The 12,713-nt window shown below is 61.2% G+C and overlaps 1 protein-coding gene across 1 annotated transcript in view; it reads left to right on the top strand.

The window, feature by feature from the left end:
• SND1 (staphylococcal nuclease and tudor domain containing 1) overlaps positions 1-12,713 on the top strand; it is a 314,287-nt gene that overhangs the window by 147,001 nt on the left and 154,573 nt on the right. Inside the window, exon 11 of the mRNA XM_075924108.1 lies at positions 7,071-7,160. Coding sequence (XP_075780223.1) covers positions 7,071-7,160 — 90 coding nt within the window. The remainder of the gene's footprint in view (positions 1-7,070; positions 7,161-12,713) is intronic.

Genomic DNA, 12,713 nt, shown 5'->3' with positions numbered 1-12,713 from the left:
GCAAGGCACTGCGTGAGAGCCTGTGCCCAGATACATCCGCCAGCCTTGCGGGTGCCGCGGGGCTCTCCTTGTCCCGCCGCAGAGGTGGCTGCATTTCCGCAGCCTGCGGAAGGCTCCCGGTGGGGCATTGTTCGCAAGATGCTCTGATAGAGCTCTCTAAATGCAAATGTGACCTTTGCTGATGGCTTGCGCGCCCCCCCCCCCCCCTCCCCGCACCAGTAGATGTGGCCAGCAGTTGAGTGGCTGTTGCCATGGGTTCTGTGTTTTCAAAGGTCTCCTCAGGCTAGCAAGCTGGGCGGGGAGCTGCCCAGGAGTGGGTGCGCCTTGCATCCGCTCCAGGCCCCCGTCCTGAGCTCGGCGGCCGTCTGGCTCAGGAGCTGCCCTGCGTTTTCCTTCCTCCCGGGGCGGGAGATGGCGGGACCCCACCGCTCTCCCTGGCCAGGCCCGGTTGTCGTGGGGCTGCCTAGCTGGGGGTTCTGGAGCGGTTTTCACTTTCCGTAGAGTCCACGTGCCTGCCCGGGGCGGGGGGAGGGGGCCCAGGACACCCCTGCCGTAGGGTGAGAACGGTGGCAGCGCAGTGCTGTGCTTGGCCGGGGCCCTGTCTCGGTCAGTGGCCAGAGGGAGTCGGCAGAGCAGGCGCGTTCTGAGCCATCCCTGCTGTCCAGTCCCAGCCAGAGGCGTAGACAGGGACTGGCAACACGTGGCTCGTGGCTTGGATCTGGCCTTCCCCATGGGAGCCTCCAGCAGGTCTGCCTGCCGCATGCCGCTCAGTGACTGGCTCTGTGAGCCGTGCGCTCTGCAAGCACTGCGGGGGGGGGGGGGGGGGGGTTGTGTGCTGCCCCCACACCCAGCACTGTCCTGCAGCTCCCATGGGCTGGAAACGACCACTGGGAGCTGCCCGGGCAGTGCTAGCGCCAAAGCAGAGCTCACGGCCCTGCAGCCAGCTGCTCTGAGCAGCCTGACGGGCTGGAAGACGGGGCCCCTGCCGGTCCCACTGGGTTGCTGGCCAGAGCCTGCACCTGGCATCCCAGCCCCTCCCTTCCCCCAACCCACTGCTCCCCCTCCTGCACGCCTGCCCCGGGTCGCAACCCAAACCCTCTGCAGCCCTGGGCCTGCCCCAGGTCACAGCCCGTCCCCATCCTGTGCCCCCCGAGTCAGAATCCCTCCTGCACCCCAATGCCCTGCTCTGGTCACAGCTCACCCCACCCCTCCTCCCCCTCTCCTGAGCTCCCTTCTGCACCCAGCCTGCTTCCCAGGCCTCACCCTCTCCATTCAGGTCACGGAGGAGTGCTGCCCTCGCCACGGTCCAGATTCTTGGAGTGCTCCTCCATCAAAAACTACTCGTCCCCCCTGTGGCTGTCTGCTCTGTGACCGGGGTCCCCCTGCGCTGGGATGGGAGATTCTCACTGACTCACCCAATGTGGATTAACCCAGACACCCCGGCTCAGGTTAATGCACCTGGGAGGGAGGGAGACAAAGGGAGGGGGGCGGAGACCAGCACCTGGCTGGGGGCAGGGCTGGAAGAGAGGTTTTTTGGTAGTTTGTGTGGTATCATGGAGGAGACAGCCTAGGGAAGGGGCTGGGATTTAGGGGCCCAGCCTCCCCCATCTCAAGGGGGGCTGAGGCATCCTAGGCCTGTCCTGGAACCAGATTCCATCTGTGCTGGGCTGTATCCTGGAGAAGCAATAAACTCCCCCTGTTCTACTGGCTGGTGGAGTCTGTCCCTGCCATTACGGGGTGCAGGAGGCGGGGGAACCCTGACATGATGTCACCCCCCCATCCCTGATGATTCTCGGGAGTCGCCGTTGCTGGACTTGTCCTCTGGCGACCTACCTACTCTTGGCCTTCATGGCATCCCCTAGCAATGATTTCCCCAGCCTGACCGCGTGGGGCGCAGACGTACGTGCACCCCTGCCCGTTAGCTTCGCTGGGTGCATCGTGGGGTGGGACGTGGCGGGGGAGCTGCACTTCCCTATTTGCCTTCTCCAAGCCTCTGCCCTTCCCCCTCTGCTTTCCCGCTCCTCGCAGGAAGGTCTTCCCACTGCCAGTGGGTTTGCTGCCTTCTCCCCGCTTTCTCTAGCTCTCGTCTTTGTGCTGGGGGCACCCGCCCAGCATGCAGTATGGGGGGTGGCGGGTCCCTTGATTTGTTTGGGGGGCTGGTTTATCTCATCACCTTCCTAATGGCTCTGAAGCTATTTTTGTACCTCCCTGGTCCCAGCCTTGGGGCATGACCAGTCCTGAATCAGAGCAGGGAGGTCGGGGCCAGCCCCTTTGTTGCTGGAGCCCTGAGGCCGGGCTAGGAGCACAGCCCCTGGGAGCGTAACGGGCTCCGTGCCACCTGGGCTGTGCTCCTGGGCCTTGGCTGCCAGGCTCTGCAGCCACCCTGCCTCCAACCGTGCTTCCCCCTCCATCTTCCCTCCCTGAGCTTGTGGCCCCGGAAGTGCTGGAAGGGTGGGAGAGGAATGGCTGAGTGGGGGGGGCCCAGCCCGGGCGCACCCCCAGAGATGCAGGCCGGCAGCTGGTGCTGGATGACAGAACTCGGGCCCCGAGATGGGCGCCGGTAGATTTTGCTGGTGCTGCAGGCGGGATGGGTGTCTCCAGAGGAGTAGCCACAGTGAGGCCAAGACCCCTCGGGCGTGGGCACACCCAGCGCTGGTCCCCAAAGTGCACCCCTGGGCCTTTATCAGCCTTGAGTTCCCTCTGCCAGGCTGTCGCCCGGCTGCTGCTCTTCGTGGGGGCCCTTTGGCGCTCGGTCCAAAGCTGACTGCCGCCTCGAGTCGTCTCGTCCGCCTGCCCTGTTCACCCCTTCCCCGATGGTTTGACAGTGGAACAGCACAAGCCTGGGTCCAGCCCCTGGGGGCACCCTACTGGTTACCTCCCTCCGCTCGGATCCCCGTCCCCCGTCCTTCAGCCACTCCCAGGCCCCAAAGGACCGTCCCTCCTGTCCCATGAGAGCTTGTCTCAGGCGTTCTGGGAATCGAAGTGCTGTCCCCTGGCTCCCCCGGGGAGGGTTTCCCTTCACAAAAGCCAGGCTGACTCCTCCTTGTCGCACAGGGTCCGTCTGTGCGGCTGGTCCTGCCGCTCTTTACCCTGGCTTCCACCAGTGTGCATGGCACGGAAGGGGGGCCTGGCTCTTCTACTGCCCTCGCCTCCCGAGGGGGCTGCCGACCTTGGGGCAGAGTGAAAAGCCTGGGAAGCCACAAGCCACGTTCTTGGCTGGGGGGGAGGGCGGGGCAGGGTGGCGTGCCACTGGGAGCGCGTGGAGGCCAGCCAGTTGGGGAGAGCCCGGTCCCTGCAGCGTGTTGCCGTGTGCTCCGGGGGCAGCGCTTGGCAAGGGGTGGCTGAGAAGGCCACGGCTCGGCCGTGCTCCGCGCTGGGGCCACGGGGCGGTGCAGGTGCCAGCATTCGGTTACGCTGGGGCTCCCGGGGGATGGCTTAAGCCGGCTGGGGCAGTGGGGGGCGAGGGTGGCGCTGTCCCTGGCAGCCTGGTCCCCCAGAGAGGGGCAGGCAGGGAGCAGGCTCAGGTCCCACTGGGGAAGTGGCGTCAGCCTTCGCAGAGGGAGCGTCCGCCCCAGGGTGGAGCAGTTGACCGGTCAGTCGGGGCCGTGGCACCGCTCCTTAGCCCATTTAAAACTACACTCGGACTTGCCTGGCCCCGTGGGACCTGAGTGGTCCGGAAGGGGTGAGTGTGCCGGATCTGGGGCGGTCAGGCCCCAGGCTCTCCCGGCTCGGCCGCTGGCGGGGGCTCTCTGCTCCCCCCCGCCTGGCTGGCAGGGGCTCCATTCCCATGGCACCTGCTGCTGTTGTCACAGGGAGCAACCGCCCTCCGTGAATCCCAGAGCCCGGGGCGGAGCCGGGACCACTCGTGGCAGCAGTGGGGCTGGGCGGTGGCTGGAGAACGCTTCCGTCCATGCACATGGCTTCCCTCAGCGGGTGCTGAGCCGGCCATTGAGCACTTTGGGTCTGGAATATTTTGCTCCTGAGGTTGCATGTGCTGTCGGGCGAGCCGCTGCCAAGCATTAGACGCGGGTTCCTCGGGCTGCCCCAGCGTCGGCTGGCGAGGGGGAGACCCCCTGGAATTGGGGAGCTGGGCCTGCCTGCGGCTCCGTGTTGGGGGTGTGTCTGTGAGGGCTTCCCCCTGGGCACGGAGATGAGAGCTGGGTCCCGGCTCGTGGGGGAGCCCTCCCTGCAAAGGTGGAGGAAACGCCACGTGCGATTTCCGCTCCGTGCACTTGTCCAGGCCCCGCTGCCCGGGCGCGTGAACAGAGCCCCCCCCCCCCCCCCCCTCGCCGACGCGTCGCCTTCCGACGTCTAGCTCTAACCCCCCTGGGCCCCGCTGCCCGGGCGCGTGAACAGAGCCCCCCCCTCCCCCCGCCGACGCGTCGCCTTCCGACGTCTAGCTCTCACCTCCCTGGGCCCCGCTGCCCGGGCGTGTGAACAGAGCCCCCCCCCCTCCCCCCCGCCGACGCGTCGCCTTCCGACGTCTAGCTCTAACCCCCCTGGGCCCCGCTGCCCGGGCGCGTGGACAGAGCCCCCCCCCCCGCCGACGCGTCGCCTTCTGACGTCTAGCTCTCACCTCCCTGGGCCCCGCTGCCCGGGCGTGTGAACAGAGCCCCCCCCCCTCCCCCCCGCCGACGCGTCGCCTTCCGACGTCTAGCTCTCACCCCCCTGGGCCCCGCTGCCCGGGCGTGTGAACAGAGCCCCCCCCCCCGCCGACGCGTCGCCTTCCGACGTCTAGCTCTCACCTCCCTGGGCCCCGCTGCCCGGAGCGCGTGAACAGAGCCCCCCCCCCCCGCCGACGCGTCGCCTTCCGACGTCTAGCTCTCACCTCCCTGGGCCCCGCTGCCCGGGCGTGTGAACAGAGCCCCCCCCCCTCCCCCCCGCCGACGCGTCGCCTTCCGACGTCTAGCTCTCACCCCCCTGGGCCCCGCTGCCCGGGCGCGTGGACAGAGCCCCCCCCCCCCGCCCCCCCCGACGCGTCGCCTTCCGACGTCTTGCTCTCACCTCCCTGGGCCCCGCTGCCCGGGCGTGTGAACAGAGCCCCCCTCCCCGCCGACGCGTCGCCTTCCGACGTCTAGCTTTCACCTCCCTGGGCCCCGCTGCCCGGGCGCGTGAACAGAGCCCCCCCCCCCGCCCCCGCCGACGCGTCCCTTCCGACGTCTAGCTCTCACCTCCCTGGGCCCCGCTGCCCGGGCGTGTGAACAGAGCCCCCCCCCGCCGACGCGTCGCCTTCCGACGTCTGGCTTTCACCTCCCTGGCCCCCGCTGCCCGGGCGCGTGAACAGAGCCCCCCCCCCCCCCCCCCCCCGTCGACGCGTCCCTTCCGACGTCTAGCTCTCACCTCCCTGGGCCCCCGCTGCCCATGGGCCCCTCGCGGCAGGACGCCTCCAGCGGGAACCGGTACGCAGGGAGATGTGCCGAGATTCCTTTTCTTGGTGCCGCGCTCCGCCAGGGCTGTTAATCACTAGCTGATAACCAGCTTGCCTAACAAGCAGCCCTTCCGCCACGCCTGTGAGAGCAGAGGACCTGCAGTGAGCTTGCCTGGTGATCTTCGTTAAGGAGCCTTTTGGAATGTGGGGGTGGGGAAACGCAGGGGCTGGTTACCAGGAGGGGCCCTGCTCCGGCAGGGGATGCCCTGCGTGTGGCTGCGCCGGCCTTTCGAAGGGAGTCTGAAAGTGTGGGTTGCTGCAATAGAGCCACCCCCCAGCAGCCTCCCCTCATCTCTTCCGTCGAGGTAGCATCATAATTTAAACTGATCTGGACAAACTGGAGAAATGGGCTGAGATCAATAGGATGAGGCTTAATAAGGACAATTGCAAAGTGCTCCGGTTTGGGCGGAACAATCCGTTTCGCACACACAGAATGGGAAGCGACGGTCTGGGAAGGAGCACTGCAGAAAGGGATCCAGGGGTCACAGTGGGCCACATGCTGAATACGAGTCAGCAGAAAAGCAAACAATTCTGGGCTGCGTGAACAGGAGTGTTGTGAGCAAGACACGAGGAGTCATTGCCCAGGGGGTTGTGGAATCTCCCTCCCTGGGGATATTTCAGAGCAGGTTGGACAGACACCGGCCAGGGATGGGCTAGACGGTGCTGGGTCCTGCCGTGAGGGCGGGGGACTGGACTCGCTGCCTCTCCAGGTCCCTTCCAGTTCCAGTGTGCTGTTTGTAGGCACTGGAGTGAATTGCCCAGGGCGGTTGAGGAATCTCCTGTCGCCGTCAGGGATGGTTTCGAAGGTGCTTGGTTCTGCCCTGAGCAGGCCTGTGGACTGCAGGGGAGAGGGCTGTGGTGCGGTGGGGGGCTGTCTGCTCTATAATCCGGGGTCCCCCTGAGCTGGGATGTGAGACTCTCACTGACTCTCCCAATGTGGATTAACCCAGACACCCAGGCTCAGCCGCCCAGGGAGAGACAAAGGGAGGGGGGGAGACCAGCACCTGGCTGGGGGCAGGGCCTGGGAGGGGGCAGTGGCTGTCGGGGAAGCATGGAGAGAAGAGGCTAAGCTGGGGCCAAGGGGTGATGGACCCCAACCCTGGGGCAGAGACATCCTGGCCCTGGGCCCGGTAGCCACATCACACGTGTGCTGGGCTGTATCCTGAAGGAACAACAAACCCCTCCCTGTTCTACCACTGCCCGAGTCTGTTCTTGCTGCAGCAGGGGTGCAGGATTCGGGGGGACCCCGACTCGCCACCACAGGTGCACGGAGCCCTTTAACACCCTGGCGCTCCAGTCGGCTGTCAGCCACCCAGGGAGGCGGGCACCACGCAACGTGCTCCAGGCAGTGCTGGGAGGCGGGCACCGTGGTCCAGGCAGCACTGCCCCTTGCAGGGGCGCGGAGCCAGGTCCTCCCACCTGAGGCCTGGTGTGGTTGTCCACTGTCCGCTCCCCGGCCGCAAGGGCAGGGGATTTGCCTTATGACCTCTCGTGGTGCCTTCCAGTTGTGTGCTCCTATGCCCCCGACAGGCCGGGTGGATCACGTGCGCTCCAGCCCAGGGAGACAGCCTCCCTGCCGGTTTCCAGGCTGTCTGGACCCCCTCTGCTGCCCCGAGCTCATGCAGCTTTGCCTCTGTTGCAGGACAAGAACCGGAAGCTGCGCCCGCTCTACGACATCCCGTACATGTTTGAGGCCCGGGAGTTCCTGCGGAAGAAGCTCATTGGGAAGAAGGTGAGAGCCCGGGCTAGGATTGAGGGGCCAGCTGGGGGCAGGCTGGCTAGAGCGGTCCTTGGACCTCGTGGGCCGAGCTGACTCGACCGAGGAAGCCCCTTGCGGTGCAGATGCACCTGGTAGCACCCTCCTGGACGCTGGGGTGCCATGCCGGTGTCCCTGGGCTGCGGTGTGATTTCACCCCAGATTTCGCCTCCCCTTGTTGGGAGCGAGACTTGGGGAGGTTTAGGGTGCGGACTAGATTTCCCGATCCCCCGTTGGCTGGCTGCAGGCTCCAGACACGTGCGTGGGGAGAGCCGAGCCCCCCTGGGAGTAGAAGGTGCTGGGGAGAGATGCGGGAGTGCCCTTGGCCTAGGGGAGGGAAGAGGGTTCACCATGCAAGCTGGCTTTGGGCTCTAAGGTCCTGCTGAACGTACAGGCGAGGTGCTAGGCGGCTGGCTGCGAGCTGCGCCGTGCGTTCCTCTGTCCTCGGGGGCTGGCGCTCGACCGTCTGCTGCAAGCGGGCTGCAGTCCCTGGGCGCGCCCTTCACAGGTCACTGGGGCAGAGACGGCGCTCTCTCTCGGGCCACGGCCCCGCAATCACCGTGGCTGGGAAGGGGGAGGCTCTCCTGCCTTGTACGACACGGTGCCTGCTGCGCTCGCGAAGTGGCTTCAGCCTTCGGCCCAGGGATCCAGACTGCGATTTCCAGCCCTGCTGCTGGCCTGGCCGTCGCGAGTCTCTTCTCTGCGCGGCTGCTTTTCCTCCCCCTGCGTTGCCTGGGTCGATGGTGGGGTGGGGGGAGGGGCTGCTGCTTGCTGCGTGCAGCGGGCGCCTGGTGTCCCCCGGCCCCTCCAGGTGCAAACAGTGGATCCAGCCAGGGCTCCTCTGTCCCCGGCGGCCCCACGAGGCAGCCCTCAGTCCCGGCAGGGGGACGGTTTCTGCGGTGCCACGGAACATGTCGCCCCCTCCTGAGCCTGGCTTCCCTGGCCGGTTGTGCGGAGCCGGTTTGGAGCCGTGCCGTGGATGAAGGGAGTGCGCCTCACTGCCGACCCCTCTCAGGATGCAGCCCCTGGTGGGATAAATCCGTTTCCCCAGGTGGCTCCTGGCTGCTCAGGGAGGCTGTTTCCTGCCCAGTTGCGGCCTTCCAGGGCAGAGCCTTGGTCCTAGACTGGAAAGCTCTGCAGGGTTTTAAGTGGAGAAAAGTCAGTCGCCTCCTTCAGGAGAACCCGGGAGGCCCAGAGCTTTGTCCAGGAACTGGCCTTTGGCGAGGCTGGCGCTGCTGGCCTTGCTACAGTGGGGGGCCGACCCCGGGAGGCCTTAGGGGCCCCATTGGCACCGATGGAGATGAGCGGATTCCTGGGTCTCGGCCAGGGGCACGTCAGTGGCCTCCAGACCCAGGGCACGTGGTCCCCGGGGAGCGGCTGCTGCGGGTAAATCAAGGTGCTCAGAAGGGTCGTTTTCAGCATGTTGAGGCGGGCGATTGGCTAACGGCAGTCGATGCAACCTGTACTGGCTACACGATTGGTCGATAAGGGGAGGGTTCGCGCCAGCCCAGGAGCTACCCTGCTGCGGCTCTGCAGCTCTCGCGCCGTAGGGGCCGGGCGCGCAGGCAGCCCGAGTGGGCCAGGCCGTGCCATTGTGGCTGCTCCCTGCAGGGTGTGGGCAGGGTTCGGAGGCGCGCCCCCCTGCGCAGCCTGCTCGTTGTCCGCTCCGTTCCAAGTCGAGAGGCAGGAGGCCCGTGTGGGCGTGATGGGCCGCGCTGGGGCCGTGGATTGGCTGATGTGCTTCGCGGCATCTGCCCCTGCCCCGCCCTCCCGGGCTCTGTCGCAGGAGCGTGACATGGGGGGGGGTCTGCTCTGTAACCTGGGGTCCCCCCGTGCTGTGCTGTGTGCATTGGCCCAGACACCGAGGCCTAGTCTGGGCAGATGATAAGGCTCTTCCCAGGGGGAGAGACAAAGGACGGGAGGCGGAGACGGCCACCTGGCGGGGGGGCAGGGCTTGGGAGCTAGTCAGTCTTGTCTGGAAAAACATGGAGAGAAGGGACTAAGCTGAGTTCTGGGGGTGAGGGGGGTGGACCCTACCCCAAGGGGGCTGAGGCTGCCTGGCCCGGACTCCTGTACCCACATCCCATCTGTGCTGGGCTGTACCCTGGAGAAGCAATAACCCCTCTGTTCTACTGGCTGGCGGAGTCTCATCTCGCTGCTACGGGGGTGCAGGATCGGGGGGTCCCCGACGCGCCGTCACAAGGATCACTGGCCTCCTGCCTCTCCGTTTCTCGGCTGTGTGGCTGACCCCGGAGGAGCAGCTCTGCTCCAGCAAGGCTGGGGACATCCACCCGGGACGTGGCCTGCGTGGCAGAGCGGCTGCTGTTCTCCTGTTGGCCCATCTCAGCTGTTCCTTACAGTCTGTCCTGGGCCCCTCCGTCAGAGCGCACCTCGCGGGCAGCTCTGCTTTCCCTCCGCCCATCCCAGAGCAGGAGGCGTTCTCGCTCGGCAGGCCAGTCCGGCTCCGGAGAGGCTCTTCCCACCGCCCTGAGCGCCTGTCCCATGGGAGAGCCTGGCCTTGTTTCTCTGGGCTCCTGCTCCCTTTCCTGCCTGCTATGCCTAGCTTCAACTTCCAGCTGCTGAGGGGGTCGGACCTTCCTCTGCTGGGTGAAGAGCCCAGGGGCGAGTGTTTGGTTCCCCACGTCGGTACTTAGACGGTGTCAGGTCGCTCCGTAATCTTCTCTGAGCCAAGGCCTCTTCCAGCCCTTTCAATCCTTCGCGTGGCTCTTCCCGCGCTCCCTCTGGCCTCGCAGTGCCCTGCTCACGTGGTGGGCGCCGCAACTGGATCCAGCAGCGGTCAATGGAGAGCTCGGAGCCCCTCTGAGGCGCGTGAGCTCCTGGCCAGTGGCACTAAACATTAAAAAGGCCGTAGAGCAGTTTTTAAACTAAGAGATGGTGGAAAGCCGATTGGTGCGGAGAGGCACGTAAATCGGAGAGAGACTTCTCTTAGTGGAGAATCCGTTGATAGAGATTCTCTAAGCTGTAGTCGGAAAGAGAGGAGGAGAGAGAACAAACCATGGGCCAGAGCTGACACACAACCGCATACAAAGGAATCCAATGCAACAGGGAAGGGCAGACAAATAACCAGTGGCAAATTTTTAAAGTGCTTGTACACAAATGCTAGGAGTCTAATAAGATGGGTGAACTAGAGTACCTCGTATTAAAGGAGGAGATTGACATAATAGGCATCACTGAAACCTGGTGGAATGAGGAAAATCTGTGGGACACAATCATACCGCGATATAAAATATATCGAAAGGATAGAGCAGGCCAGCTGGGTGGCGGAGTGGCACTGTATGTGAAAGATACTGTAGAATCAAATGAAATAAAAATATTAAGTGAATCAACATGTTCAATAGAATCACTATGGATAGAAATTCCATGCTCCAATAATAAGAAATGAGCAGTAGGGATATATTACCAACCACCTGACCAGGACAGCGATACTGACATTGAAATGCTGAGGGAGATTAGAGAGGCTACCAAAATAAAGAACTCTATAATAATGGGGGATTTTAATTACCCCCATATTGACTGGTTACATGTCACCTCAGGAAGAGAAGCGGAGATAAAATTTCTCAATGGCTTAAATGACTGCTTCTTGGAGCAGCTGGTGCAGGAACCCACAAGGGGAGAGGCAATTCTCGATTTAGTCCTGAGTGGAGTGCAGGATCAGGTCCAGGATAGAACAGTTACAGGATCGCTTGGGAATAGAGACCATAATATAATAACATTCAACATTCCTGTGGTGGGAAGAACACCTCAGCAGTCCAGCACCCTGGCATTTAATTTCAAAAAGGGGAATTACACAAAAATGAGGAGGTTAGTTAAACAGAAATTAAAAGGCACAGTGACTAGAGCCAAATCCCTGAAAGCTGCATGGAAACTTTTTAAAGACACCATAATAGAGGCCCAACTTAAATGTATACCCCAAATTAAAAAACTTAGCAAGAGACCTAAAAAAGAGTCACCGTGGCTTAACCACCATGTAAAAGAAGCAGTGAGGGACAAAGAGGCATCTTTTAAGAAGTGGAAGTCCAATCCTAGTGAGATAAATAGAAAGGAACATAAACACTGTCAAATCAAGTGTAAACATGTAATAAGAAAAGCAAAAAAAGATTTTGAGGAACAGCTAGCCAAAAACTCAAAGAAATAACAATGTTTTTTAAGTACATTAGAAGCAGGAAGCCTGCTAAAAAGCCTGTGGGTCCCCTAGATGATCGAGCTATAAAAGGAGCAATCAAGGACGATAAAGCCATTGCGGAGAAACTAAATGATTTCTTTGCTTCAGTCTTCACGGCTGAAGACGTTGGGGAGATTCCTGAATCTGCACCGTCCTTTGTGGGTGATGAGGAACTGTCCCAGATTGAAGTGTCATTAGAGGAGGTTTTGGAACAAATAGAAAAACTTAATGTTAAGAAATCTCCGGGACCGGATGGCATTCATCCAAGGGTTCTAAAAGAACTCAAATGGGAAATTGCTGAGCTGTTATCTGTGGCTTGTAACCTATCCTTTAAATCGGCTTCCGTACCTAATGACTGGAAGGTAGCCAACGTGACACCAATATTTAAAAAGGGCTGTAGAGGCGATCCTGGCAATTACAGACCGGTAAGTCTAACTTCAGTACTGGGCAAATTAGTCGAAACAATAGTAAAGAATAAAATTGTGAAGCATGTAGAAGAACATAATTTGTTGGACAAAAGTCAACATGGCTTCTGTAAAGGGAAATCCTGTCTTACTAATCCATTAGAGTTCTTTGAAGGGGTTAACAAACATGCAGACAAGGGGGATCCAGTAGATATAGTATACTTGGATTTTCAGAAAGCCTTTGACAAGGTCCCTCACCAAAGGCTCTTGTGTAAATTACATGGCCATGGGATAAGAGGGAAGGTCCTTTCTTGGATTGCGAACTGGTTAAAAGACAGGAAACAAAGGGTAGGAATAAATGGTAAATGTTCAGATTGGAGAGGGGTAACTAGTGGTGTCCCCCAAGGGTCAGTCCTGGGACCAATCCTTTTCAACTTATTCATAAATGATCTGGAGAAAGGGGTAAGCAGTGAGGTGGTAAAGTTTGCAGATGATACCAAACTGTTTAGGATAGTCAAGACAGAAGCAGACTGTGAGGGACTCCAAGAAGATCTCACCAAACTGAGTGATTGGGCAACAAAATGGCAAATGAAATTTAATGTGGATAAGTGTAAAGTAATGCACATTGGGAAAAATAACCCCAACTATACGTACAGTATGATGGGGGCTAATTTGGCTACGACAAATCAGGAAAGGGATCTTGGCGTTATCGTGGACAGTTCTGTGAAAACTTCCACAAAGTGTGCAGCGACGGTCAGAAAGGCAAATAGGATGCTAGGAATTATTGGGAAAGGGATAGAAAATAAGACCCAGAATATCTTACTGCCCCTGTATAAAACTATGGTACGCCCACATCTTGAATACTGTGTACAGATGTGGTCTCCTCACCTCAAAAAAGATATTTTGGCCTTGGAAAGGGTTCAGAAAAGGGCAACTAAAATG

The sequence above is a fragment of the Pelodiscus sinensis genome, chromosome 1, assembly GCF_049634645.1.
Source record: "Pelodiscus sinensis isolate JC-2024 chromosome 1, ASM4963464v1, whole genome shotgun sequence".
Classification (NCBI taxonomy): domain Eukaryota; kingdom Metazoa; phylum Chordata; order Testudines; family Trionychidae; genus Pelodiscus; species Pelodiscus sinensis.
The sequence above is the reverse complement of the archived record's forward strand: the minus strand, read 5'-3'. Positions and strand labels throughout refer to the sequence as shown.